The sequence below is a fragment of the Phoenix dactylifera genome, chromosome 11, assembly GCF_051530095.1.
Source record: "Phoenix dactylifera cultivar Ajwa chromosome 11, Ajwa_hap1_PhDact_Kaust_v1.1, whole genome shotgun sequence".
Classification (NCBI taxonomy): domain Eukaryota; kingdom Viridiplantae; phylum Streptophyta; class Magnoliopsida; order Arecales; family Arecaceae; genus Phoenix; species Phoenix dactylifera.
The window spans coordinates 3717950-3743609 of NC_143200.1; the positions used below are offsets into that span (position 1 = coordinate 3717950).

At 36.2% G+C, this 25660-nt stretch overlaps 1 protein-coding gene across 30 annotated transcripts; it reads right to left on the reverse strand.

Annotated features, from left to right (window-relative positions):
• Positions 1–141: 141 nt before the first annotated feature.
• Positions 142–23636, reverse strand: LOC103710598 (uncharacterized). Of its 30 annotated transcripts, none has more exons than XM_088706452.2 (8): positions 23152–23636; positions 22430–22633; positions 7905–7976; positions 7536–7808; positions 7190–7427; positions 5255–5628; positions 5071–5148; positions 142–2600 (listed from the first exon to the last, which is right to left on the reverse strand). In XM_088706452.2, exons 6-8 carry the CDS (start codon positions 5297–5299, stop codon positions 1023–1025), a joined length of 1701 nt encoding a protein of 566 aa, XP_088562578.2. In that variant the 5' UTR covers positions 5300–5628; positions 7190–7427; positions 7536–7808; positions 7905–7976; positions 22430–22633; positions 23152–23636; the 3' UTR covers positions 142–1022. The 30 variants fall into 30 exon arrangements, 28 of the variants coding, with proteins under 28 accessions (XP_088562578.2, XP_026661833.4, XP_088562574.2 ...); XM_026806032.4 differs by having other exon boundaries at positions 7905–10537; XM_088706448.2 differs by having other exon boundaries at positions 7905–10552.
• Positions 23637–25660: the final 2024 nt, after the last annotated feature.

Below are 25660 nucleotides of genomic sequence, written 5' to 3' on the forward strand. Positions count from 1 at the left end.
AACCATCTCCTGAGATCTCCAAAACAATTAATAGCATTTAAGGAAACAATATCCGAAGTATTATAGTCCTTGTATAAAATATATACTTGCTCGCAAGAAAAGATATAATGTAAAAATAATGCAAAAAAGTTAGAAGCAGGCTGAAATGAAATATTTCTTCGCTAATATCTCTCATAGAAAAATTACATAAAATCCACAAAAGATAATCCTTTTATAGAAGCTAACCTATAGAAGGACATGGCTGAAAAAAACTGAATTACAAGACAATCTTAAAAGCCTGCTGCTGGGAGGGCTTAAATACAGAGATAGTTCATAATAGCTATGATAATTCAAGCTGTAGATCATCCCTAATAGATCTTATAAGACAAGATTTCATTGAAAGGATTCATTAGACCACTTAGATTTCAGGATATGCATTATCATCCACTGCAATGAAATATAAGTTGGGAAGTGAGACAACAAAAAACAATGGAGAGCACCACTTAAAGGCTCTCTCATAAAACTTCAGAAAAACCTTTGTAACTCTTTATAATAAATAACAACTTAAGGGGGACGTCCCAATCCTCCTTTTCTGTCAAAAAAAGAAAAAAAAACAATGGAGAGCACCATTTGTCATGTCAGAGAGAAATACAAATCCACAATTGTATTTTAATATTGAACCATATAAAAGAAAAGTCATAACCACCCCCCACTCCCCACAAAAAAAAAAAAAAACCATCAGAAGAAACTAAGAGACAAATTAGGAGTTTTACTGATTTGAACTTGGTTTTGTGAATTGAGCTCTACAACTCCATTATTGTCATTTTTTTGGCATCGAATGTCTTGACCATACATAGCAAGCTAACTGGATTTCTTTCCACCACTATATAATCTTTTAACTCATCTCAGTCCATTCTCTTCATTTTTTAGCTTTGTCCTAGATAGCTCTCCTCCATTCTGAACCTTATCCTGATCCCTCTTCAAGCTTAAATGAGAGGGTCAATCCCCAAAGAGAGAATCTTAACAAAAAATTACCTGTTCGGTTATACATTGCACACAAGCATGGAAGATAGTTGATGATCGGATGCTCCACTGATTGCAGCACCCATCCTTCTTATATCCAACAGATACTGTATAGCTTCCTCAGTTATAACTTCGCCAGGAACTAGTAGTGGAATACCAGGTGGGTATGGACAGACTAATTCTCCACATATCTGCCCAAGGCTTTCTCCAATATCGACCTTCCTCTTCTTCGCAAAAAATGCCTCCCGAGGACTCATTCTCATAGTTATACTAGAAAAAGGTTCACAGCCATCATCCTCCTTATTAAATTCTAACTCATTTTCCTTGGAGTATTTTGCTGATAAAAAGTTTATTCCCGATACAAGCCTTTGAACATCCTCCCTGCGAGTCCCCAAGTTGATGGCAAATGTTAATGACCGACTCCCTACCAGCTCAGGTATTACATGATGTCCTTCATATAATATCTCATCTGCCATATAGCCTGATATACCAAGCTGTGAAACACCAAGAGTGATGCGCAAAGGGTCGATAGAAGGAAAACCAGAAATAAAGTTTGTTAAATCCAACACCGCAACACCTGGAATTGCCCTGATCTGGTGGCGAGTTTCCAAGGACAAGTCCATGGCTTTGTTAAAAATAGTCTCTGAATTTTCACTTAGCTGAGCTCTTGCAGCATCCAATGATGCAAGAAGAAGATAGCTTGGGCTGGAGCTCTGTAGTGTTTGAAGACATCTACTTATCCTTTCCCTGTCTATAAGATTCCCTGACATGTGCAACATAGATGACTGGGTCAGAGAACACAGAACCTTGTGGGTAGATTGCACAGCTAGATCGACGCCTTGTTCAAGTGCAGTGCTTGGAAACTCGGCATGAAAGCCAAAATGAGCACCATGTGCTTCGTCAACTATAACAGGAATATTGCGAGCGTGACAGAGTTTTGTTATTTCACTCACATTGCTGCATATGCCATGGTAAGTTGGAGATGTGAGCAGAACTGCAGCTGCTGTTTTTCCATCTTCCTCCAACTCTTTCACCGCTCTATCGATCTGTGATAGTGTTATTCCACCAGCAATGTCCCAATGAGAATTATACCTTGGCATGATATACTTTGGTATCGCACCGGACAAAATCAAACCAGATGTTGCAGAAATATGAGAATTCCGAGGAAGAATAAGTATTTCTCCAGGGGAACAAGTAGCCATTATTGATGCTTGGATGCCACAGGTGGTGCCTCCAACAAGAAACCACGTCTCAGATGCCCCAAAAAGTTTTGCAGCTTGCATCTGGGCATCTAGAATTACACCCTTTGGAGAGAACAGATCATCAAGCTCAGGAAGCTCGGGTAGGTCATGTAAAAAAGTTTCCAGCCCAGTAACTTCCGACATCAAGGATGGGGCTGCTTTCCCTCTGTTATGTCCAGGGAAGTGAAAACATGCAACATCTTGTTTTGCAGTAGATTGTAGTGCTAGAACTAGAGGAGCAGTACTCCCTGGGGTCGCTGTTGGAGCATCGACAAGGAGATTACCAGCATTCGATGTTCTTTGGGCGCCCAATGAGGTTGCACATAGCTTGCTTGTTGAAGGCCTTGTGATGTTTTCCTGTGAGAAGTTTTGGAGCATGCACAGCATTACAGTTTTTTCCCCTCTTTATCTGAAGTTTTAGGTGAACGTCTGAAATATAGTGACATGCTTTCACTGAGAAAGCAAATATATGCATGCTGCATGAATAAATTGTGCTGAAAATTGAAATCTGAGATGTTGATTTTGGCACCCCTCCCCCCCAACAAAAAAAAAAGGAAGAAGAAAGAAGAAAAGGCACTGTAAGTTGTGTGATCATTAAGAATCATAAAACTGCCTTCATTAAGACCCAGAAGATAGATTTGCCTTCATTGTAATATTAGTGATAAAATAGGACATCCGTCTCTGCGATGCCTTGGCAGTTAATAAAAGCTTCTAGGCACTTCATGTGTACCACCAATTTTACAACGTTAACGTACACTTGCTGCTTCCAAAATAGTTTCTCATTAAATAATAGGCTACTAAGTTTAAAGACACAATGTAGATGTACAAAGATAGAAGCCATTCCAACTGAACTGCAATTCCTAGAACAACCACAACACCATGTTTATTCACATTTTAACTCGTGACCTCACACCTTCTTCAACACTATCCTAAGAACATGATTTACGCTGGAGACATACTGACCCTATTCACTCTAGCAAGATGATGTAGCTCTTTGACACTCTAGGCATTGAGATGGCTTACAGGCCTGGTGGTTATCTACGGCCCTGTTTAGGGAAGCTGTTAGTAGTAGAGCTTTTGGAAGTAGAGCTGTCTGAAGCAGAGCGTTTATAAAAAGCTGTTTGCTGTTTGGTAACTACATTTCTAAAATGTTGTGGCACTTTAACATGTGTTTGGTAAACAAACTGAGAAAGTACTTTTGTGTGACAAAATGACCCTAAAGAAAATTACCAGTATTATACAACAGAGCATAATAAAATATAATATGTATTAATACATAAATATATGATATAGTATAATATTAATGTAATGTAATATAATATTATTATAATATAGTACTATACATTATGTATTATAGAATAATAATTTAATATAATATTATATTATTTAACATAACATATCAATGTATTATGATATAATATAATATAATATTATATTTATAGTATAATACAATAATAAATATATAAAATATTATAATTATTAGTGTAAATTAATTTATTATCCTTCTAATAACCATTTATCTCTCTAATAAATTTTCTAGCTAGGTGATAAAATTGGTTAAATAATTACTAATATTATTTATTTATTTATTTATTTATTTAGATCAGATTATTTGCCACTCACTCATTATTTTTTTATTTATTTTATTTAGTTATTTATTTATTTATTATTTTATTTCATTGAAATATAGAGGGGTCGCCGGCCATGGGTGGTGGCCGGCATGGTGGCTGCCGCCATGGGCAACCACGAGCTCCCAAAACAAAAAAAAAAAGAAAAAAAAAGAAGAGGAAGAAGGAACAGTGACGGCGGCGTTAAGAGGAAGAAGAAGATAGAGAGGGAGAGTAAGGGGATGGGTGAGAGAGGAAGAGGTGGGATGAGGGTTTTGGGGAGAAAAAGTGAGATTTAAATGAGGTATTTTGGTCTAAAAAACAGCTTTCCGACAAAGCTGAAAACAGCGTTTTCGGAAAGCTCCAAATTGGAGCTTCTCCCCAAAAGCTGTTTTCAGCTTTCCGCAAAAGCTGAAACAGCTTTCCGAAAATTTTATCAAACACCATTTTTTATCTGAAAGTACTTTTGGAGGGCCAAAAAGTGATTTTTGGTACTCCAAAAGCTCCTCCAAATAGGGCCTAGTTTGTTGGTGGAAGTACATAACTATGTTGATATGTTCCACTTGCTCCATGGACATCTTAACTGCTTCTATTCTTGTTGAACTTCTTCTAAGAACCTGTGACTAGTTGACCCTATGTCATCACATTTGTCTCTTACCATATCCTGAACATATTGCCTATCATGTGCAGATGTTAAACAATTTCTTTCATTGGGGCGATATCTCACATGCTGCAGTCTTCTACTCTCCTTGTTCAAGCCGCCACCACTTTCACTCCCCATGCGCACCGATTAAAAATACTAATTAAGAGCAGAGCATCAAGGACCAACTGAAATGGAATGGACATGTAATGAAGTACAGAGAGATGCCCAAAACCATGTCCAAAGCTTAGGAAGAGCGGGGGAAAAGTCCTGAAAGAATGAAAGTTGTGAAATCTGGACATGATTGATTCGAGAACAAGGACAATTAGCTTACTTCCATTATGCTCTTTCTCGACCCACGTGCTATAAGAAACTCCTCCGATCAAACTTAATTATGTGTGTGTGTGTGTGTGTGCAGGCATTTCCACAAACACTTGATAGTGATTCGAGGGGGCTCGAGACATTTCACCGCAACAGGCACCAAAACACCCCAACAGCGGGAAACCATAACTTCCAACGATAAAAAGAGCGAAAATGAGAGAATACAAAGGAACGAAGAGATGAGGAGGAGGGGACTGACGAGGGAGATATGGGGCTTCCTCCTACGCGGCACCAAACGCTGTTCGCGACCAGGATTGCCGAAGGGAGGGCTCTGCAGCTGTGTAAAGGGGACAAGGCTTTCGCTTAGACTAAGGAAATACAAGAATATTACTTTCCGATCATAAGAGCAGAGAGAGAGAGAGAGAGAGAGAGAGAGAGCGTACCCAGGAAATGTCTTGTAGGAGGTGGGAAGAGGCTAAAGAAAGCATGGTTGATGGCTCGAAAAGACTGGGAACCAGAATAAGATGAAGGGGCGCGGAATGAGTTTATCAGTTATTTATCACGCAGCAATAAATGTACAGAGAACCAAACATGAAGAAGATAATGATTCACGTCCAACGTAGCCTTCATGCAAGCTTGTCAAGCCAAGGACATGCAGCCTTTGGCTGCTTATATGACATCAAACTAGCTCAAGCTCAGCTGAATCAGACTTCGACAATAAGCTAAACCTTGAGCTAGACAGAGCTTGAGCTCCACAATGGATTTGAGGAGATGAGGCATATAGTTCGATGAGCTATCTTCGAATTCTGCTTGATTGCTAAGAAAATTGAAAAAGGAGATCAGTTACATTTAATTTTTTTAATTTAATTTGTAGAAAAAGATTTGGATTTAGTGGAAGAAATTCCGGTTTGGAGATTTAAGGAGGAAAAAGATTCAAAATTAAGTGCAAATGAGTCCTGGACCTTTATTTTAAGACGAATTTATGCTCTGTCATTGCACAGGTCGGTAACGGTGCAGCATGGTGTCAGAACGGAGCTGAGTTTAGGTAGATTAAGTGTTACTTTGTAAACTATAATGAGCTAAGTTAAATCAGATCTTACAATAGGTGAGTCAAGGGTAATTACCCCAAAACTTTTGAAAGAAAATCTAGGATCAAAATATTCTCTAAGCATCCTAAAATTTTGATTCTCCAACAAAGAGCAATTTTGAAAAGTGAAAAAGAAAAATCTCTCATAGAAAAACTATATTTAAGAGATATGACAAACATTAAAAAAAAAAAAAAAGCTTTTTGAGTAACTTTCTATTGAAATTTTCTCCTTAATTTTTCTATTTTATATTTCTTTCAATTTCACAGCAACCATAGAGGGCTTAATACAAAAAAAGTTAGATTTATATTTAAGACCTGCTCAAATGTTCTCTCTCGTATATTCCTTGCGTGGTTGACAGTGGAAAGATGTCAACAACATGGTGAGAAGAATTATGCTAAATGAGAAAACTATGAACTATAAAAACTCAAAAAAAAACAGAATAAAGAAAATCACATTCCACAGGGAGTTGGTTATCCTATGTTTTCAAGATTGATATTCTAGAACTTCCTCTATTGCAATAATCTCTAATTTCTAGACCATTCTCAGCATCTATGATCCTTTGCGGTATTTATCCAAAGGATAATTTATTAGAGCAACCAATTGAACCTTAATTGATCAAAACTGATTAAAAATGTAAAGAACTAGTCAATCATGCCTCTTGTATATACAAGAGGCATCTCATCTTTATCATATCTAAACAACGAGCTTAATATGGTTAAATCGTCGACGATGCTAAATATCATGTCATTAACTTTTTTTTAAGAAAAAGCATTGTTTCTTTTTCCTCATTTACATGTAAAAGGTGTAAGATCCACACCTCTTTATGTCATTTTTCTTTTTTGCTAAGCTCTTTACGTCATATCTTTAACATGAATTCAATCACTTTGATCTTAGCCAAAATCTCAAGCTGTAATTAATTGCAGTGCTGTAAGACTTGGCAAAACTTAAAATACTTACCCAACCGATTTGCTCGAAACTTAAAAAAAAAAAAACACTTATAAATATTGACAAGAAAGAAAATAAAGGAAAAGGCACACATCAGGAGGTTGAGGGCATAAAACTGCAGCAAAATGTCTGGCACATGCGCTGCCTCTTCTTTATTGCCTTCCCCTTCTACATTGTTTGAAACTAAACTAAACCTGAGAGCTATTTCAAGGTTCAACACACCCCTAAAATAATTACTTCATGCAACAGTAATGTTTGATTTTAAAAAAATAATGAATAATGTTATCAGCTAGACATCATCACATCACTCATTTATCTCATAAAGAGTGAAGAACAGACAAATACCTCAAGACTCTTCAGTGTCAAAGGCAGACTTCTTATAATAGACTGAGCTCCCATGACCAACCAACACCGAGGAGCTCCTGTGGGCGCCATTACATGCCACAGTCACTTTCCAAGAAGAGCCCAACCCTCGTATATTAACGACATCCAAGCCATCCTGAGCCTAAGATTTGCAATTCTGATCCCAAGCTACCAGCTTAAGTGGTCTTCTACCAGTCTCCATATCTCTCCCAAAAAAAATCTGATATAATAGCATCAGTATGTCTGATTACCCACTCAAGGAGTAAGGAGGACAACAATAATGTGGAGGTGGTAGACAGCACTGGTTTTAGCAGAACAAAGAGCCCACCTGAGGATACAAACTGATGTTTTAACTTGCTAATAATCTGTCTCATTTAATCAACGGCTTCCAATCAGATCGCGTCAACTGCCAACCATGAAATGGAAACCCCAAGTTGTACTTCATCAAAGGGGAAGCCAAAGGACAGTTCCAATCAGATTGGTAACACCACCGGCGATGAGCTTCTCCCCCCGGCATCAGTTGAGCTTCATTTGCCTTGCTTAACATTCAGTGTAATATATCAACAGCTTCACCAACCTTGTGCCGAAGTTTCTCATGAACCTATTCACAGAGGGAAAAACAGGAAGGTTGCAGAAGCATGCTAGCATAAGATTGCACACGCACGCTCAGACAGACTAAAAGAAGAAAAAAAAGTACCCGATGTACTTGGTGCTTCCATAACATGCAGCATCCTAGTTCCTTGAGTTGTAGTAACTTGGCTTCTACAAACTAGAAATGTAAAAAATGTTCATCATGCATCATGTGTTACAAGAACCCTTGTACATCTCAACTCTAAACAACAAAATCATTTGCAAAACTGTTGTAGTAATAATATTTGGTTTGACATCAAAAAGTGGCACTGTTAAAAAGCAATCATGAATAATGCGCAGCAGTCCATAGGTAGCTGCTTTATCCTTATGGTCTTTCCTGATATCGTATCCATAAGGAAGAGACACCAATATATCAATAAAATGAATGCTGTGCTTTGTTCCAAAGATCATGGTTTCAAAAGTTTAAACAATTTATTAAACACTCTCAACTGTGGAGCACTCGACCAATTTATTCATTCAAATGAACCATTAAATGGTTAACTGAAAAAAATAAGTATACAAAATTTTAAAAGTAAGATGCTTTGCATTGACTAATGGTTACAAATAAAAAAAAATCTCTAGAACCCAATTAATTGACTAAGTTGGATTGTGTGTGTTTTTTACTGTGAAAACCATCATAAGTAGGAAGAGAACAAGATGAAGAGTAAGCAGCAGGAAAAGATGATTTAGAATAAAAGAATACAGGAAAAGTATAGAACAGAATGTAAGTTCAACTAACATTCAAGAATTAGAGAGAAAAAGATGAAGAAACCGATTTGAGCAGTTGGAAAGAGGAAGGAAGCCTTCTTTAACTGATAATAAAAACAAAGACAATAATTGCACCAAAGGTTAAAGGTCTTTCTTTCTTCTTTCAAAACTAGTGTACTTACATGCAGTATATTTTAGGTTGTGCATTGAGTTGAACAAAACAACATTAAACCCAAAGCAAATGAACACTGTAATTTACATGCAGCTATTTATAAAATTATGCGAGGTCTTGTAAATATTGCACATAAAATTTACATTTAATAAACATTGTTGCATTGCTTTGTAGGGGAAATAGTCTTTTTTCTATGGTTGAAAGCCTAACCCTTAACAAGGCTCTGAGCGCCACAAGTGGTGCTAGTGCTTGCCATACACTGGCACACAACCAATGGCACAGGCCAATGAGGCATTAACATGATATGTGCTAATCTGTGCAAATCAGCAAATCTGCACTATAATCCTCGTTATTAAAGAAATAAAGGATACATAGGCATGTATTCCAAACCATTAACTCCCTCTTACTCATTAATTTCCTTTTATCATATCTTTTTCCATCTTCTCTTTATGTTGTTCATTCAATCAATGACTCTTTAGATGTATATATGTATGTATCTATGTCTATGTGTGTCTTTAAATACATACATTATGCATCGATGTACATGAATGTATGTATATATACGTGTGTGTATAAGCATATGTATATATGTATATATAGCTTCCTATCTTGTCTTTTTTCCCACTTATCTCTATGTAAATAAAGTTTGTTTTTAGTTCCTTATGACTCAGTAGGTAGATGAAGACAAATCTGATATAATGAATAACATTTAAGTAAATGTCTATTTAGTTCAGACATTACATGTAAATAAGTAACTATGACTATTCAGTTCAATAAAAATAGTTAAAAATTCAACTTTCATCAAAATAAAGGTGCAATGTTTCAATTAAAGACCAAATTATAGATTTTTGGTGCTGGGTTAAAATGCAATTTTTTAAATGATAGAAAATGTTATTGAAAGCTTGAGGAGGGGGGGGGGGGATTGGTGGAAATGGAATGTTTGGTAGGAAGTAAAAAATCTTAAAAGAGGCCAAGACTCATTTACAATCAAAATATAAACTTAAGTATTTACTTGAATGTGAAAAACATGGAAAGAAGCCTCTTTTCTTGAGTAAGAATATGAAAGAAAGTTATCTTGAAACTAGTTTGATCAATCATTGACACCTAATACCCGATCGGTTCATTGTTAAACCCAAAATTTTTCAAAACCTACTCAACCCATGCAATCAAGCGATTCAACTATTTAAACCACTTGATCACACTATTCATGACTTGCACGGAACAATTAAATTAAATTAAATTAAAGGAAAAGATATCTCAAATCAATGAGTCTTGACTTCCAATCTTTCTTAATCAATCCCTCCCCTGCTCTCTTCTTTTCCTCTTATCTCGGTCATCAATGATGCCATCCAGCAAGAAGCCTCCACCTTAATGCTTTTGGTCACCAATACCATCCCAAGCCTTTGCCTTTTTCTCTTCTTGTTCTCCACCAACATTGTTATAAAGAACCAAATCGAGGGTAGGGGAGTAACACTATCAGCAATCGACCATTTCCTCCTCTTCCTCGCCTACTTTCTCACTCTGTTGAAGCTGTAGAGGCTACTTTCTCACTCTGTTGAAGCTGTAGAGGTTGGAGATGGGGGAAACCCTAAAATATGGAACCTTGAACCTTCAAACTATAGTAGCTTTATCTTAACAGCAATTTTCCAACAGTAAAGCTTAATTTGTTGTCGAAGCTCAAATTGAGTCGCTATGCTGACAATGGAAAAGCCACCTTGCTGAAGTGATGGAAGAAAGAGACCTAGGATTTGAGAAGAGGAATGGGCAGGTTGAGATAGAAAAGAAAATCTCTCAGATTGTCTCCTTCTCCAATCATTGACCTGCATGCAATCAAACTATGAACCAATGATTCAACTGTCAAAATGGGTTGGACTAGATAAGTGGTTCCGTAACACTAGTATTTATATCGCATGACGACAAGACCAATACAAGTCCCTCTTAAACAACATTTGAAAGAAGAAAACTATAATATGACAAGAATAACAATTTATATTTCATGATATTTCTCAGTGCATGCTAATCTTTTTAAAAGAGAGTTAGGAATAAGGCCACATAAGCACACAAAAGAAATAAGGCCACATAAGCACACAAAAGAGAGTTCATGCTTTTATTTTTCGAACAAGCTCGCCTTTACTTAAGTACAATAATTAGTTGTCATGGCTTCTTTATGTCGCATTGGTAAATATCATTATCGGTAAATAATTTTCTATTTTACTTTTTTTAATAAAAAAGATGATTAGAGGGCATTTCATTCTTGCTGGTCTCGTTGGTTATGAATTTTATCATGCTTCTGTTTTACATCAGGGTGTCTCTTGTATCTTACCCTAAAGAAATCTTGGTGTTACCAAGTTTTCCAACTTATATTAGATGAACATGAACTTATTGGTATGACATCATTGCCAGCCAACAAAAAAGAGGAGAACCTGAAATGCAGTAAGATGCTAAAATGAAATAAGTGTTTGACTATATTTCAGTTGGCAATTAAGGAAAGAACAGGAGGTTTAGGAGGCCTTTTGAGAAAAGGATTTACATCTATAGGTGACAAGAAGAAAGAGGAGTAGCAATAAAGATGAGAAAGGAAGGAAGGAGATTATGATATCTATAAAGTAACGACATGAAATATAATAATTTGTTAATCAAACATAAGTTAAAATAAATTCCAACAGAAAAAGCCTTTAACAATAAAAATGAGAGTCATTTGTGGTGGTGACAAGTCCAAGAGGGAGACCATGTAGTTCAGTGGCAAGACTTGAGTACTTTCTTCTATTTGGTCATAAAATAATAAAGATAGCTTACACAATACATTTCCTTATTTGATTTATGCCAATCTTTAATAAGGATATTGTTTACAATATAAAATTTAATTTCCTATTTGATGAGAAGTCATATAATTGGAGGTATGTAGAATTATGGAACAATAACAACAAAAGAACATGTATCAAATGACATGATGTCTAGTGGGTGGGTGTGCAGGAAGGGGCATGGTATTCCAAATTTTTGTAAGGGGCCAGAGCCAAATTGGTTGGTGTCATACACACATACATGTATATATGTATGTTATTATACATAAGAGACTATACTCATCTTGAAAGGAGAGGATAACCATTCCTCTCGATTCCAAAATCAACAATTGGGCATCTATATTGAAGATTCATTCCATTAATCATGACTTGTTACCACTAAACACCCATGTTAGAAACAAAAGAAAAAATACATGTTTTGTGCGAAAATAAACAGTTAAAAAGGTATGGGACCATGTTTCGCTATGATCACAGCATTAAGATCTATTGATTTGCAATCTACACATGTTTTAACATGATCAATATGCTTTCTTCTCAATCTAAATGCTTTATCTCACTAGTACAATGAAAGCTATCCATTTTTGCGTCAACATGATGCATAGATTAGAGACTATCAAAATATATGATTTTGGTTGTAAAATATTATTAATAATATAGATCATGATAAAATATTGTGAATCCTAAATTTGGGCACCCCATTATTGATTTAGAAATCGGGAGAAGTTGATATTATCTCCTATCGGGAGGAGCATAATCCATCTCTCTCTCTCTAATCTATTAATGTACTATAATGATTAGGGGGGAGGGGGGGCAAAGGTCCCTACCCCTAGATTCGCCTCTATGCAAAAGTCCACTTAGAAAACTTCCAGCATCTTAGACTTCAAAAGATTTTATATAATATGATACTATCAGCACAAATCTTAGGCTCAAAAGTTTTTATCCAATGGTTGTTGTCCATTATAATCAAGGACTCTCAATAAATTAATTTCAATGCATTGTTAAGATATCATATATCTCTAAAACACATTATACAATAGTCAACACACATATGTACCCAAATTTTCTATTATATGAAATCTATGAGGGTCTAAGATGTTGTTTTAACGCATAAAACCAAGGTTAACCAGCCCAAACCAGCCAGTACAAGGTATACTAGCTCATACTTGAGAGGAAGAGGGCTAGAACTGGATGTTAACATGGGTCTAGGCCCAAACATGTTCCAACTGATCCATATCTACTGCTACAAATCAGCACCCACCAACTCAACTAAATCGAAAGACTTTTTTTGTCACCAAATGTAGGCGCTGAGCATATAGGATTTAGGAGACAAGATGGAAAGTGCAACCGTTGGGGTGGTCTTTAGTGCATTAAACAACCACTTTTACCTCCTTGAATCTTGGGCTATCGGCCATGGAGGTAAAATCTCCTCACTCCCTTTTTTTGCCAAAAAGTGACTAGAAAATAAATGAAAATCATATTGTATTTGAATTTTACTATGATTTTCTGATATGTTGCAAACCAAACTATGGTCTGCACAAAGGCACAATTTTTTATTTTTCACTATTGTTTTCTAAAAAAAAAAGATTAAAATCATGCATTTTTTCTATTTTGCTTGATTTTATGATATGTTATAACCCTAACTATGATCCACGCAAGGGCATAATTTTTTTAATTTCACTATAGTTTTTTAGAATATAAATTTTGAGATTGAAAATCATACAATTTTTCTATCTTGCTTGATTTTAGGATATGTTGTAATCCTAACTATGATCTACACAAGGGCATATTTTTTTACTTTTCACTATAGTTCTTTAGAAATATAATTTTTTAGATAGAAGAATTAAAAAATGCGACAAAGAATATGTGCATGACATTCTCCTAGATTGACTACTTTTTTCACAGAGCCAATGGATGAAGATGTTGATCAATGTGTGCAGAACAAAAAACACCAACCTCGCAGGTTACCTGTGCCTAGCAATAGAAGATAGGCCAATCGAGGAGGCTAATGTTGTGGCTAGTTGAGCCACTCAGGGGAGCTAGAAGGACGGGCCAGTAAGGGTAAGACATCCTGTTAGACCATGAGCAAGAAGGGAAAGAAGGCTGTGAAGCCCTTAAAAAAAGTAGATTAAGGAACTTGTTTGATCAAGCAACAAGACTATTGATTCTTCTGGCAATGGCTTGCTTAGGTCATCTCATGATAATCATAGATTGGCAAGTGATGGGTTTGATGGCCAGGGTAAGGCTACAAGTGAATTTTACCAGTGAGCCCTTGTACGACCATGCCATGCAGGATGAGAACCATGAAAAGCACGAGGATGATATAGATGGAAGGAGGAAAAAATATCATATCGAAGGGACTTGAGAATTGTTCTAGAACAAGTGCTAAGCAAAGATCGTAGAAAATGCAAGGTAACACCATAGGAGAGCCAGGAGATCTCACCTATGAAATGCAGCTGGTGATACCAATGATGCACATGCCGAGTATGTCTCCTGGACATCTCAAGGTCTAATACATAGGCAGGACAATAGTTTCAGATCCATTGGTGCCTCCTACGGTCAAATATGCATTGTCTGAAATATACTGGCTAATATGATCCTCCACAATCATATGCTCCTACAATTATGCTGCCTCCTATTTTGTCAAGCTAGATTGATAGGCTAGTATCAAATAAAGTATCAGTACCATAGTTACTATCTAGGACACTAACAGCCAAATTATTAGCAATAGAGATAAGAACAATATCCATGTTGATACTAATCCAAGGGCCCCAATATGCACATGACCTGGATGTCTACAAGGCCCAAAGAAACTATACGAAACTGGCAATGAGTGAGTTCCATTTATTTGCTCTCCTAAGTGTTGTATTTCCAATTATTCTCCATATTTTTTTAATCATAGTTCATTTCATTTTTAATCTTCTTATTCTTCTACTTTTTTTGGAAAGAATATTCTTTTATTTTTCAATCTTATAACCTGTATCTCTAACCTGTAACCAAAAAAACTACCAAAAGTTAATCGATAAAAACTACCATAAGCCATGAAGGTATAGTGGAAAACTAAAAAAATTAAAATTATTTTAATATGGTATGTACCAGCCAACACAGTCCACCATATCATATGAAAGTACCCACCTGATACCAGACAAGGATACTCTTTAACTAAGGAAGAGTCAAGGATAAAAAACTTTTAATAAAGAAGAACTGAAAAACCCATGCCCGCACTAAAAAACGACTGCTATTGCCACTATGTTCATGCCCATTGAATCAAGTACATGGTATGTCAACACAGCATACAACAATTGTTATGTCAACCACACACCCTATATGTCAGTGGCACTTAAAACCTCATCATATGATTTAGGCCCTAGCTATCGGGACTCAAAATCTTATATCTACGATAATGTACCCTTTGGAATCTACAGCCACTTTCATGCACTTTCTTGCTAAAAGCATTTCTAAAATATCATTTCTTTGCATCCACTGCTGCACCTACTTCCGATTCTGACAACATAAATTTAGAGAAGATAATGGACACATTTTGAACCAGGACTTTCTTACAAAGATTTCAAAGCATATGCTACTGCCATTTTTTGTGGTAAGAGTTGCATATAAACAACTCTCATGTAAAAACAACCCTCTCTGTTTTTGATAAATTCAAAAAACCTCTTTTTCAGCCCTCGAATACCCCTCAATATGCATCGTCAAAGATTAGACCCTGAAAGGACTCCCCCATGATCGGCTGCTCGGTGAGCAACCTAACTGGCTGCCTTATTAGCCTCCCCATAAATATGTCAAACGTGAACATTTGGTCTAGCCAATGAAAGAAGCCATATGTCAAGTAGGCACACCAGAAAGGTCTGAACATTGACAAAGACATCCCTTCACTGTTGTTACGCCCCTCTTGAGCCATAATGGTGTCCCTGTAAGTGCTCAAAAGCATAGCTGATCCTCTCTTGGGCCACTTTAAGCTCTATAGCATGGACAATGGTGTTAGAAAGCCTAATTGCATAAGCCATGATTAGTTGGTCCTAGTGAACATGCAGGACCGATGCCACACGAAGTATTGGAAGAAACATTCGCCATCTGAGTACCAAACTTTAGACCGATATCATACCGGTACAGTATCGGTACACTCGATATAGGGTTCGATTTGGCATACTAAAATTGTCTTGGCTCGGTATTCGGTATAATATGCTGGATATAGAAGGATATGCCCAATACGGGCAAGACGCATCAATTCAATAAACCTTGATTGGAAGCTTTTTGGAAGCCAACAAAATCCAGCTTGGTCATATCTCAAGAAGAGTGAGCCCTAAGGAGTTTCGAGGCATGTGGACACAAGGAGTTATATGGAGATGAAAGTGGACCGGATAATATCCGCTCTGATCTATTTTTGTATTCGAATCTATGATATGGATAAAAATTTGAGAATTCAATTAATATCCGTATACGTATTCAAATCTGCTAAAGAAAAATAAATATAAATATGAATAGATAGCTATCTAATCTGTATCCGAATATCTGATTCTATTTGTAACCCTATTTAATTTTATATAGCACTTATGAACTTTTAAGAAAAATATATAACTACATTCACATGCTATTAACTTAATTTATCATCCATTTAGTAATAACTTTCAGTCTATGGTCATAAATGTTTAGTTATCCGACTTATATCCATATTTGTATCCATACTTCCAGTATCTGTATCCATTTAAAATAAATATAGATATAAATCTTTGCATTCGACTAATATCCATATCCTTATCAATATTCGTCAAATAAAACATGGATATGGATATACGGATATCCAATCTGAATTCGATTCAATTTCAGCCCTAGAGTTATAGGATCCTAGTGCCCTTGTGGGCTTGTTAAGGTGTACTTAGCTTCTAGCACAAAGCCATGTTGCTCCTAGACATGTAGCCACACCTTTATTGCCACCACCAAAGTAGGCCAGCATCTACTAAATACCTTGTCTTTCTAAGCCAACCTATAATGCAACCGATGTTGCTGAGCAGCGAAATGGTTAGCAATTCAATTAGCACATTTGACCCCACCATAAATAACCTCAAGAATATTCTTTTGTGAGGATAAGTAAAGATGGAATGTACATAGAGAATCTATCACTCAAAAGACCTATAACATGAATTAAAGAGTGCCTATAAAGTTGATCCAATGCAAAATCAAAGCATTAGTCAATATGCACCATACACTATGCTACATGTTATGCTTAAAGGTTACTAGCATGGCATAGATAACATATTGCTCAAAGTTTGCTTTGGCTCATATTGCTATGTTTGAGGGTTCCTTTTTTCTTGTTGGGTAGTGTGGTACACAATAGATTGTTCCTATGAGAAGATCCAATCAAGAATTTCATCACTATATTCCTTCCTTCTAAAATAGATTATTTCTATATGGCATCTCCTTGGGTAAATGGTATAGATACAATATAGAATAGAACTACATAAATCTAATGAAAGATTATAAGATATCAAAATGGCTGCATATTACGCTAAAAGGTTGCTAGCAAGATTTGTCATCTCGATATCGGACCTTGTACCAATACCACGCTGGTATAGTGTTAGTACGCCCAATACGGGTCGGTTCGGCGAACAAAGGCTCTCCCATACTGAGTCTCAATTTGGTACCGGCATGGTACGATACACCAGGTATAAGATAGTACATGCCAATATGGTGGACCATGGTTACTAGCATTGCATAGACAACATGTTGCTTAAAGTTTGTGTTGGCCCATACTGTGTATGAGAGTTGCTTTTTTCCATGTTGGGTAGTGTGGTTTTTCAATTTTTTATAGAGGGACATGGAAAGTCACTAAATTTGAAGAAACTATGCCATAAGACCAAGAAATCTTAGCACCCAGACTTATATTCCATTTATGTGGTGTATTATAAGAAATAGGCTTTTTTGGAACTTTTAACCACAAGGAGAAATGTTTCTAAAAAGGTATAAAATATCATAAAATAGCTCCTCCTCCCATCTGTCGAATATGGAGTCATCTCCATTGCTACAACCGCCTCTCACCCCCCACTCCCCCGCCACCCCCCTCAAAAAAAAAAAAAAAGCTCTTCCAAGAATTTCATCGATATTTGATCTCCACTCATTCCTGCCACCATATCTTCTTCACTCCCCTACCTCTACCCTCCACTCTTCTCTCTCCTAAACCACAATTTCCTCAACCTTTCACTACCTCTTTCTCCTTGTCCCACCTTTTGTGATACAAGAAAGGAAGGACTGATGTGTAGTAGGGGCTCTAAAGTCAACCTCATTTAAATGTAGGGGAAGAGGAAGAGAGAGAGGGGGGGAGATGTGAAAAGCTTGCTATCAGGGAAGAGAGAAGGTTGGAAGATATGTCTAAGATGTTCGGATTCTCCTTTATAAATTTTCCTATAAGTTTTATAATTAGTTAAACAATATCAATCAAAAGAGAAGATAAAATTTTTCGATTTGATTCTAATATTGCATCAAGTTGTTTCTTTGTTTTTTTAAATCCTTGGTGAGGCAACACATGACTGATGGAATCAAATTCAAGTTGATTCAAATAAACTGATGAAGATAAAAAAAAACAAGTCAAGTGGGCCTTTTAATGTTTCTCACATCGAATAAGTATGGTTATTATTTGCAGATTGTGCATACTTAGTTCATATATAGTTGGCATCCTATTTATCAGATAGTTGAATGAATCAACATCTAGAAATCAATATATATACATGGTTCATATGAGTCCAAAAACCTATATTAAACATATAGGTACGGGATATGCACAACCTACCCCCTCTCTATGTCTACCAATCATTTTGGTGGGACGTAACAATGATGTAGATAGAGAAGCTGAATACCATGAGAGGCAGCATATGACTTTCTCACAGTATCCACAAATACAGCGTGTGCTTTATCTGTAAGCATTTTTCACAGGACCACTTTAAGTTCAAGAAAGGATCAAATAAAGTAATATAAGACATCTTATGTATTGTTTTGTCTTACTGTATGCCAAAGTGCCAGCATACTAATGGCACAATATGAATACTGTTCCAGCTTGGCTGGCACAGGCATGACAAATGTGAGCCTTCTTTTGCGAAGCTTTTTAACGACTCTCTTATATAAAGATTATAATGTGCATAAATTTGATATTAAATTTTTCAACCATTTTTTCATTCCATTTATATGTAGTTTACATAGGTTATGTCAAATTTGTCATGTTGAAAATGACAAGGTGAAAAGGAGAAAATGTTGCACTGCGTGCTACGCCACCAAATTTGTCATGTTGAAAGTGACATGGTGAAAAGGAGAAAATTTTGGATAGCATTAAAGTAAAGGTCTAATCACACAGCATTGTGTGCTCCGCCACCCAAAAGAGAAGCACTCGTATGTGCTTACAGAATTTGGTGGGTAGATGCATTGCCAAACCTAAAAATCGTGAGCAATCCCATGTGTGCTAATAACCTTATCAAATTAAATGGTAGAATTATATGCAGTGGTCAATGAGCAAAAAGGCAACTTATATGGTGAAAGGTAAAAATCATTAACTTTTACACCAAGTGGATTTGAAGTGGACAAATAAGGGCATGATGATGCCATACGATGAATGGCTACAGAAAGTAGGCAGCCATAAAAGAGCTTCAGTATCATATTAATTAAAACCTTGAAGGAGAAACCAGATGCGGTGAAGATAAAATCTCTGTTGGGTTTTCAATTGAATTTAGGAATTGAATCTTTCAATTCAAGACAGAGACTATCATCGACTATCAAGTTCTTGTTTGGCCTTTGACCTGAATATGAAAAATCTTTGGGTTTCTATACTTACAAGCAATAAGATGTCTTTTCTACATTAGGCACACCCAAAATTCAACGGTTGTGTCCAGTTGGAAGTAGCATAAGCGAAATGGTCAAATGATCTGACCTCATTATTGCTAATTAATATGAGACTTCGAAAAGCAGATGAGACCAAACGAATAGCCGAGGTAGAAGACACAATAGGTGGAAAGGGATCGACAACAACAAAGAGTTAAAACAAAAACTACTCAACCATACAAATGGAACTTGCTAAAGCCTCCAAAGAAGCCATCATGAGCCCACCAAGTAAAAGAATGGATGACAATTTCAACTTCAAATAAGTCTCCTGTAATACTCTTCAGCTCATTAGTCATTGAATTATGCAATAAACCTATCTAGAGAAAATTATGCAATGTAAGGCATCGCACAAAGCCAGAAATTGAATTCTTCACCATGATCTCCTTTCTAATATGCTTACCAAGGTACTACATAGACCACTTCCAAATAGGTTCGATGAAAAGATTTGCCCTCATTTGCAAGCATGTAAATAAAGCTTAAAAAGATGTCAAGTCATAGACATAGGCAACACTTAAGCGATATCAAAGTAGAGGTTTGCTTAATTATGTCGACAAATTTGGCATCTCCTCCTATTCTCTTCCCCTTTCTTGTCCCTCCTCTTCCATTCTCTTCTATGCTATCGAAAAAATGCAACTTCCACTTTTCTAGAATGCATAACTAATTCCTATTTAAATAATCCTAGATGTTCTAGAGAGAGAATAATTGGATTGGATTATAATCCGTAGCTTTTAGGAAGGTGATATTTTGGTTCCTTTTATTCCTCATTGATCCAAAACTAGATTTATTCTAATCCCTCTTTTTAAGGATAATAGCATAGAAAAAAATGAGAGAGATCCCACTATTCTCTTCACAATTTCTTTATGATATAATTCAAAATTTTATATTTGTTTTTTAGAACATGCATTGCGTGGCCCTAGTTCCTAGTAACTCTACAAATAGCAGATATATAGTGATACCATCGTATGACATTTTATATTATTATTCCTTTGATTTACATAAAGTGATGCCCAAACAAATCTAGCACATTGTATATTGAGATATATCACACTAAACAATCTTACCAAATGCCTGTGCCTACTACAATCTATAATTCTAAGGGATATCTTTAATTACATTCACATAGATGCACCTATATAGTACATCTAATCAACTTCCTATGAAGACTATGTGGACTGCAACTATTTATAGTAAGGTTATCTGAATCATTACAGAGTGATAATAATTGGTATTTTCTATATAAGAGAGTATGTTTGGTTGAGAAAAATTGGGCTCTGGAATGGAAATGAGAATGAATGACTCTCACTCTAGCCGTTTGATTGGGAAGAGTCTTACTCTCATTTCCATACCATGAGAGAACACAAATGCCCTAATCCCCCAAAACCTAATCCCAACTTTTCCCCCAAAATTCAAATCCTATTCCTCCAGGTTTATTTTTAAAACATAATTTTCCAAAAATAGCCATTCTACTTAATTGATTTTTCAATAACTTACTTAAAAATATTCTAATTCCGACTTCGGCCGCGAACCAAATGCACCCGCAGATTCTCCTCTCATCAAAATTCACTAAAAGCATCTAGGAAGTGTTTGATGCTCAAATATTAGTCCAAGGAATACGATTGTGTTGTGTTGATCAAAGGATCTTGTTGTCCATAGTTGATCAGGTGTCAGTGCCTAATCAAGAAAATTAATGTTTATTGATCACTTTCACTTGTACAGATATTATAATCTGCTGATTTTGATCAACAATCTATATGATAGCTTTATGAATATCTATCATGAAGCCATCAGCACCATTATGGCTTGGTTCACTTTTTCTTTTTGCTTTTTTAATTTACCCACTTATGTAGATAAATTACACAGCAAAGCTGCTAAGGATCGTTATCTCCATTCCCCCCTTTAAATGTCAGCTTCGTCCACTTAAATCTCAAATATCTGATATCTCGTATCTAAGATTGTCCTCGTATCTAATCCATAAGAAGATATCATTATATCAATCGCATTACTGAAGGAATTAAAAATGAAATGTTGACAATAATCTGGATCAGCTAAAGTAATCGAGGGCTCAAGCCAAGACAGAAATATGAAATAAATCTTGGGCTGATTCCATTTGCAGTTTCAGGAAAAAAAATGTACCTTAAGCGACGCATAGCATCATTACAACAGAAGTATTAAAACATCATATCTGCAATATCATACACTTGGAGAAAATACGTAGAGGATAAGAAAAACATAGCAAGAAATGCACAGAAGGAGTACATTTATGAGATAAACTATCACATAGGCACCTGTCAATCTAATTGAAGCAGCACTAATAGCACATAACTATCAGAATCCCACAAGAGCATCATGCGATAAGTAAGCATCATTCATCAAAACAAAATGATAAACTGACAAATACCAAGAATAAAAATGGCATGCTGAAGTAAATACATACAGGAGATTGGCCCCTCAAGGGAAAAAAAAATATATATGGCACCTCCTAAAATGAGATCCACCATACAATAATAAGAGGAGGACCATAAGGCATTAGGAAGCATCGTTCATAGAAAACAAAATGATAAAATGACCCATACCAAGAATGAACATGTGGCATGCTCCAGCAAATATATTCGGGAACACATTCAGCAATTGGCCCCTCAATTAAAAAAAATGAAAGGACAACTCCTGAAATGAGATTCACCATACAATAATAAAAGCAGGACCGTAAGGCTGGGAAAGGGAGAAAAAAAACACAGGCGATCAGCACCCATTTTCTCCAGCAAATGCATACAAAATACTGTTCCACAATTTCAATGCTGATCAACCGATTCAGGATCTCCTACTATTTGATTGTTTCTTGAACAATTTCAGACACTTCTTTCAGTTTATGGGAACTAGAAAACATGACGCAATAATTCACCAGAATCAGAAAATTATCAAACAAGAATCAGTCACCCAGTAAAGCAACATCAGTTCAAATAAGGGGGAAACGTAGTAAGCACATAACACGGAGCATATATCCAGTTGTTGTGAGTTTCCAGCATAGAATGAGATGAATACCATCCAATAGACTGAAGCAACGTTGCCTGCTTAGCACCAACTATGAAGTCCAAGAACAAAAGGAAGCAGCTTTGCTGGGTGAAGCTGAGTGACAACGAGAAGGAGCACGCCAGTACACACTCATGGCCCCAAGCATGATTGCCGACCAGCGTGCTCTCTCTCGTTGTCAACCAAAGCCAGGCCGAAGCACAAATCCACCATCATCTGTCCCCACAAAACCAAAACCAAATCTATCATCCAACCAGAGAGCGACACCCTAACCAGTCGAATAATTAAGAAGCGCTTCAAATCCAACAACACCACCGACTGAAACATGAAAATATTAAAGAGTTGCCATAAATTCAGCAAAACCGAAGATCTCGCATCAAAACAAGAAATCTCACCCTCGAGGAAAGAGAAAAATGATTTAAAAAAAGGGAAAATCCGTTTAAGATGGAGAAAGACGGGTTAAAATCGGCAACGACTGAAACAACAGGTTCAAGAATCCATCATCAACGGAGATCTTGCAGCAAGAGCCGAACACTGCACCCATATCAAAGAAAATCAATTCATTCAATTCAAGAAAACCAACTAATTTCCAGAAAATTCCCCGCCAAACAAGAAAAGAAGCGAAGAAGGTCTAAAATCTTGATGCACCCCACCAGATCTCCAAATTACGAATATCAAACCCCACTCTCCGATCCAAGAACAAGCAAAAGATAGAAGAACAGCGAGATGGATACCTGGATCCCCGAGAGAGCGAGAGAGAGCGCCATACCGCGACCAACGAGAGCGCCGGCGAAGTTTCCAGAAGAAACTGGAAGGAGCCGAAGGGATAGAGACGGAGGGAGTCGCACCCATCCTCGTCCGCTTTAAAGAAGACGATGAGCGAAACGACGGCGAGGAGCGATTAATAACAAGAAATATATTCCGGATAATAATACGAGATTAGTTTTTATTTCTAAGGTTTATCTGGTGGAGGAAAAAGAGGAGGTAAAAAGAAAAAAAAAGGAAGGAAGGAAGGACTTGGGGTCAAGGGAGACGGGAACGTGTCAAGTTCGCCGGACGGCCGTGGTCCTCCAGGGCGCACCGGGCCGAAACGTGTCCCGTTTCGAAAGCGGAGGGAGAGCGGTCGATAGTACGGAATTGCCCATGGGAGGAAGGGAAATCACGGGTATGCCACATTTTGACGTGTGAACAGAAAAAAAGAATAGGATTGGCACCAGATAACGTGACGGTACGCTGTGCTCTTTGGTCATGTCATGAACTGCTTTATTTTATTTTATTTTTTTTATCTGATCGAGGGGGAAACAGGAGCAAAAGGATAAGATCAAATCTCGCTCTTGAAGGGCTGTTTTGTCTCTTACTTTTTTATTTTTTTATTTTTGTTACAATTTTTTAAAATCCGTTTAATTCATGAGAAGAATTTTTTTGATTGAAATATTTTTAAAGAAAATTGATATTAATAATTTTTACATATTTAGTTGATCATTAAATAAATGATATATTACGAAATGACTTAATTTTATTAAGAATCTATTTAAAAAAAATAAAATATTTGTTATTTTTCTAATAAAAAAAGATTTTATTTCATTCTATCTAAAAGTTTAAAGGTATTTTTGAAAAAAAAAATTATCACATAAATTTTTTCTATTAATTTTGAGCATCTATTTTGTTGTGCATATATATATATATATATATATATATATATATATATATATATATATATATTATTTTTATAAAAAAGCTATTTTTTTATTTTTTAAAGAAAATCAACCAAATATAAACTCTTTCTTTAATTATTCCAGTGAACCTGCTTTTTTGAAAACAAACGAGTTTTTAATCAATTCTTTATTCATCTATTTTAAAAAAAAAACTTGAAATTTATCTCTCTTTTTTTGGTAAAAAATAGGAGGGGAAGAGAAAACCTCACCCTCATAGCAGCCCCTACTAGGCCTCTTTTTCACTAGAGAATGTTCGATGCAGGCCGCAAGTTTCCGCATACCCTCTCCGATTCTTGGATTTCTCCACTGGCTCATTATCCATGTATGAGTACGTCACCCCAGCGCCATCTCGGTACCGGTAGACCAGATGGTGACTTCATCGAGCAAATCAGGCGGAGGACATCTGATCTCCATATTTAATCAATATTTGTGCGTTTCGAATCTGAATCACTCCGATGAAATTTTAGCTCTGTTCCAACTGTACTATCATTATCTCGAAGACTAAAAATAATCCTGTAATTCTCGGTGCCATAAAAACTGAATCCATCCATCGCTGAAGTTAAAGCCATATCCTTCTCTTTTTTGCTTCCGCTTCACTCCTGATAAAAAGGTATGATAGGCTCCACAATTGAGTCGGAGTCTTCTGACCGCATAGGGCTGTACAGTGCTAGTGGCTATCATATCAAACGAATTGGCACCCTAAAGAGATATTAATGAACCTCTTCTGTAGTACTACACTTAAATCTATGCATAGGGAAGGACCTTTTAAACTCACCATCACATCCTACCTCTAAAAGCAGTATTTACTGAAACTTTAGATGATTCCAATAATTAATAAGCTTAATGAAACAAATATCACAAATACATTATTGCTTTATTTAGATCATTAGATATATTCTAATTTGCTTGCATAAATTTGAGTAAGAGATAGCATCTTTCGCAACGATATTGTTCATTTACTATTATTTATATATATATATAATATATGAAAAAAAATTTTCAGTAAACTACATATCCGATTATGTGCTCTATAATTCAGAATTCTGATAGAGGTGAACTTGGGCCAGATCTAACCGCCACCGACAATTTTAATACAGAATAGTTATTCTATAATTGAAATCCACGTCATTCTATACCAAGTCTTTACCATTGCTCCAAGTAATGATCCTATATCAGTATTCTTTCAATGCAAGAAGAAACTAATTTGATTCGTATATAGTTTTAGTATCGAGTCAAATAGTAATCTATTAATACACATAATGTCAGAAAGGCAATATTACAAAAAGGTTTAAAATGCTAGACGATGAATCTCCTTTGAAAGTGATTCGGCTACAATTTTTGATTGGATTCAGCAAGATGTAGAGGAGGTGGGCAAGCACCACCTACTGCTCAAGAATATCCAGGTGCAAAGCATGTGTATTGTGAGGCCAACAAAGCAGCAGATTAGATAGTCTCGTATGTGCCTCAGCATTGTATAAAGATTTTCTGGCTAGATGAGAGAAAATTATTCGGTGCACTTCCGGACTTA

Coding starts and splice junctions, on each gene's coding strand:
- LOC103710598 (XM_088706452.2), bottom strand. CDS start 5,299: ATGCTTTCTTTAGCCTCTTCCCACCTCCTACAAGACATTTCCTGG. Junction 5,149..5,254: donor TCCTACAAGACATTTCCTGG/GTACGCTCTCTC, acceptor CCCTTTACACAG/CTGCAGAGCCCTCCCTTCGG. Junction 2,601..5,070: donor GGAAGCCCCATATCTCCCTC/GTCAGTCCCCTC, acceptor AACTTCTCACAG/GAAAACATCACAAGGCCTTC.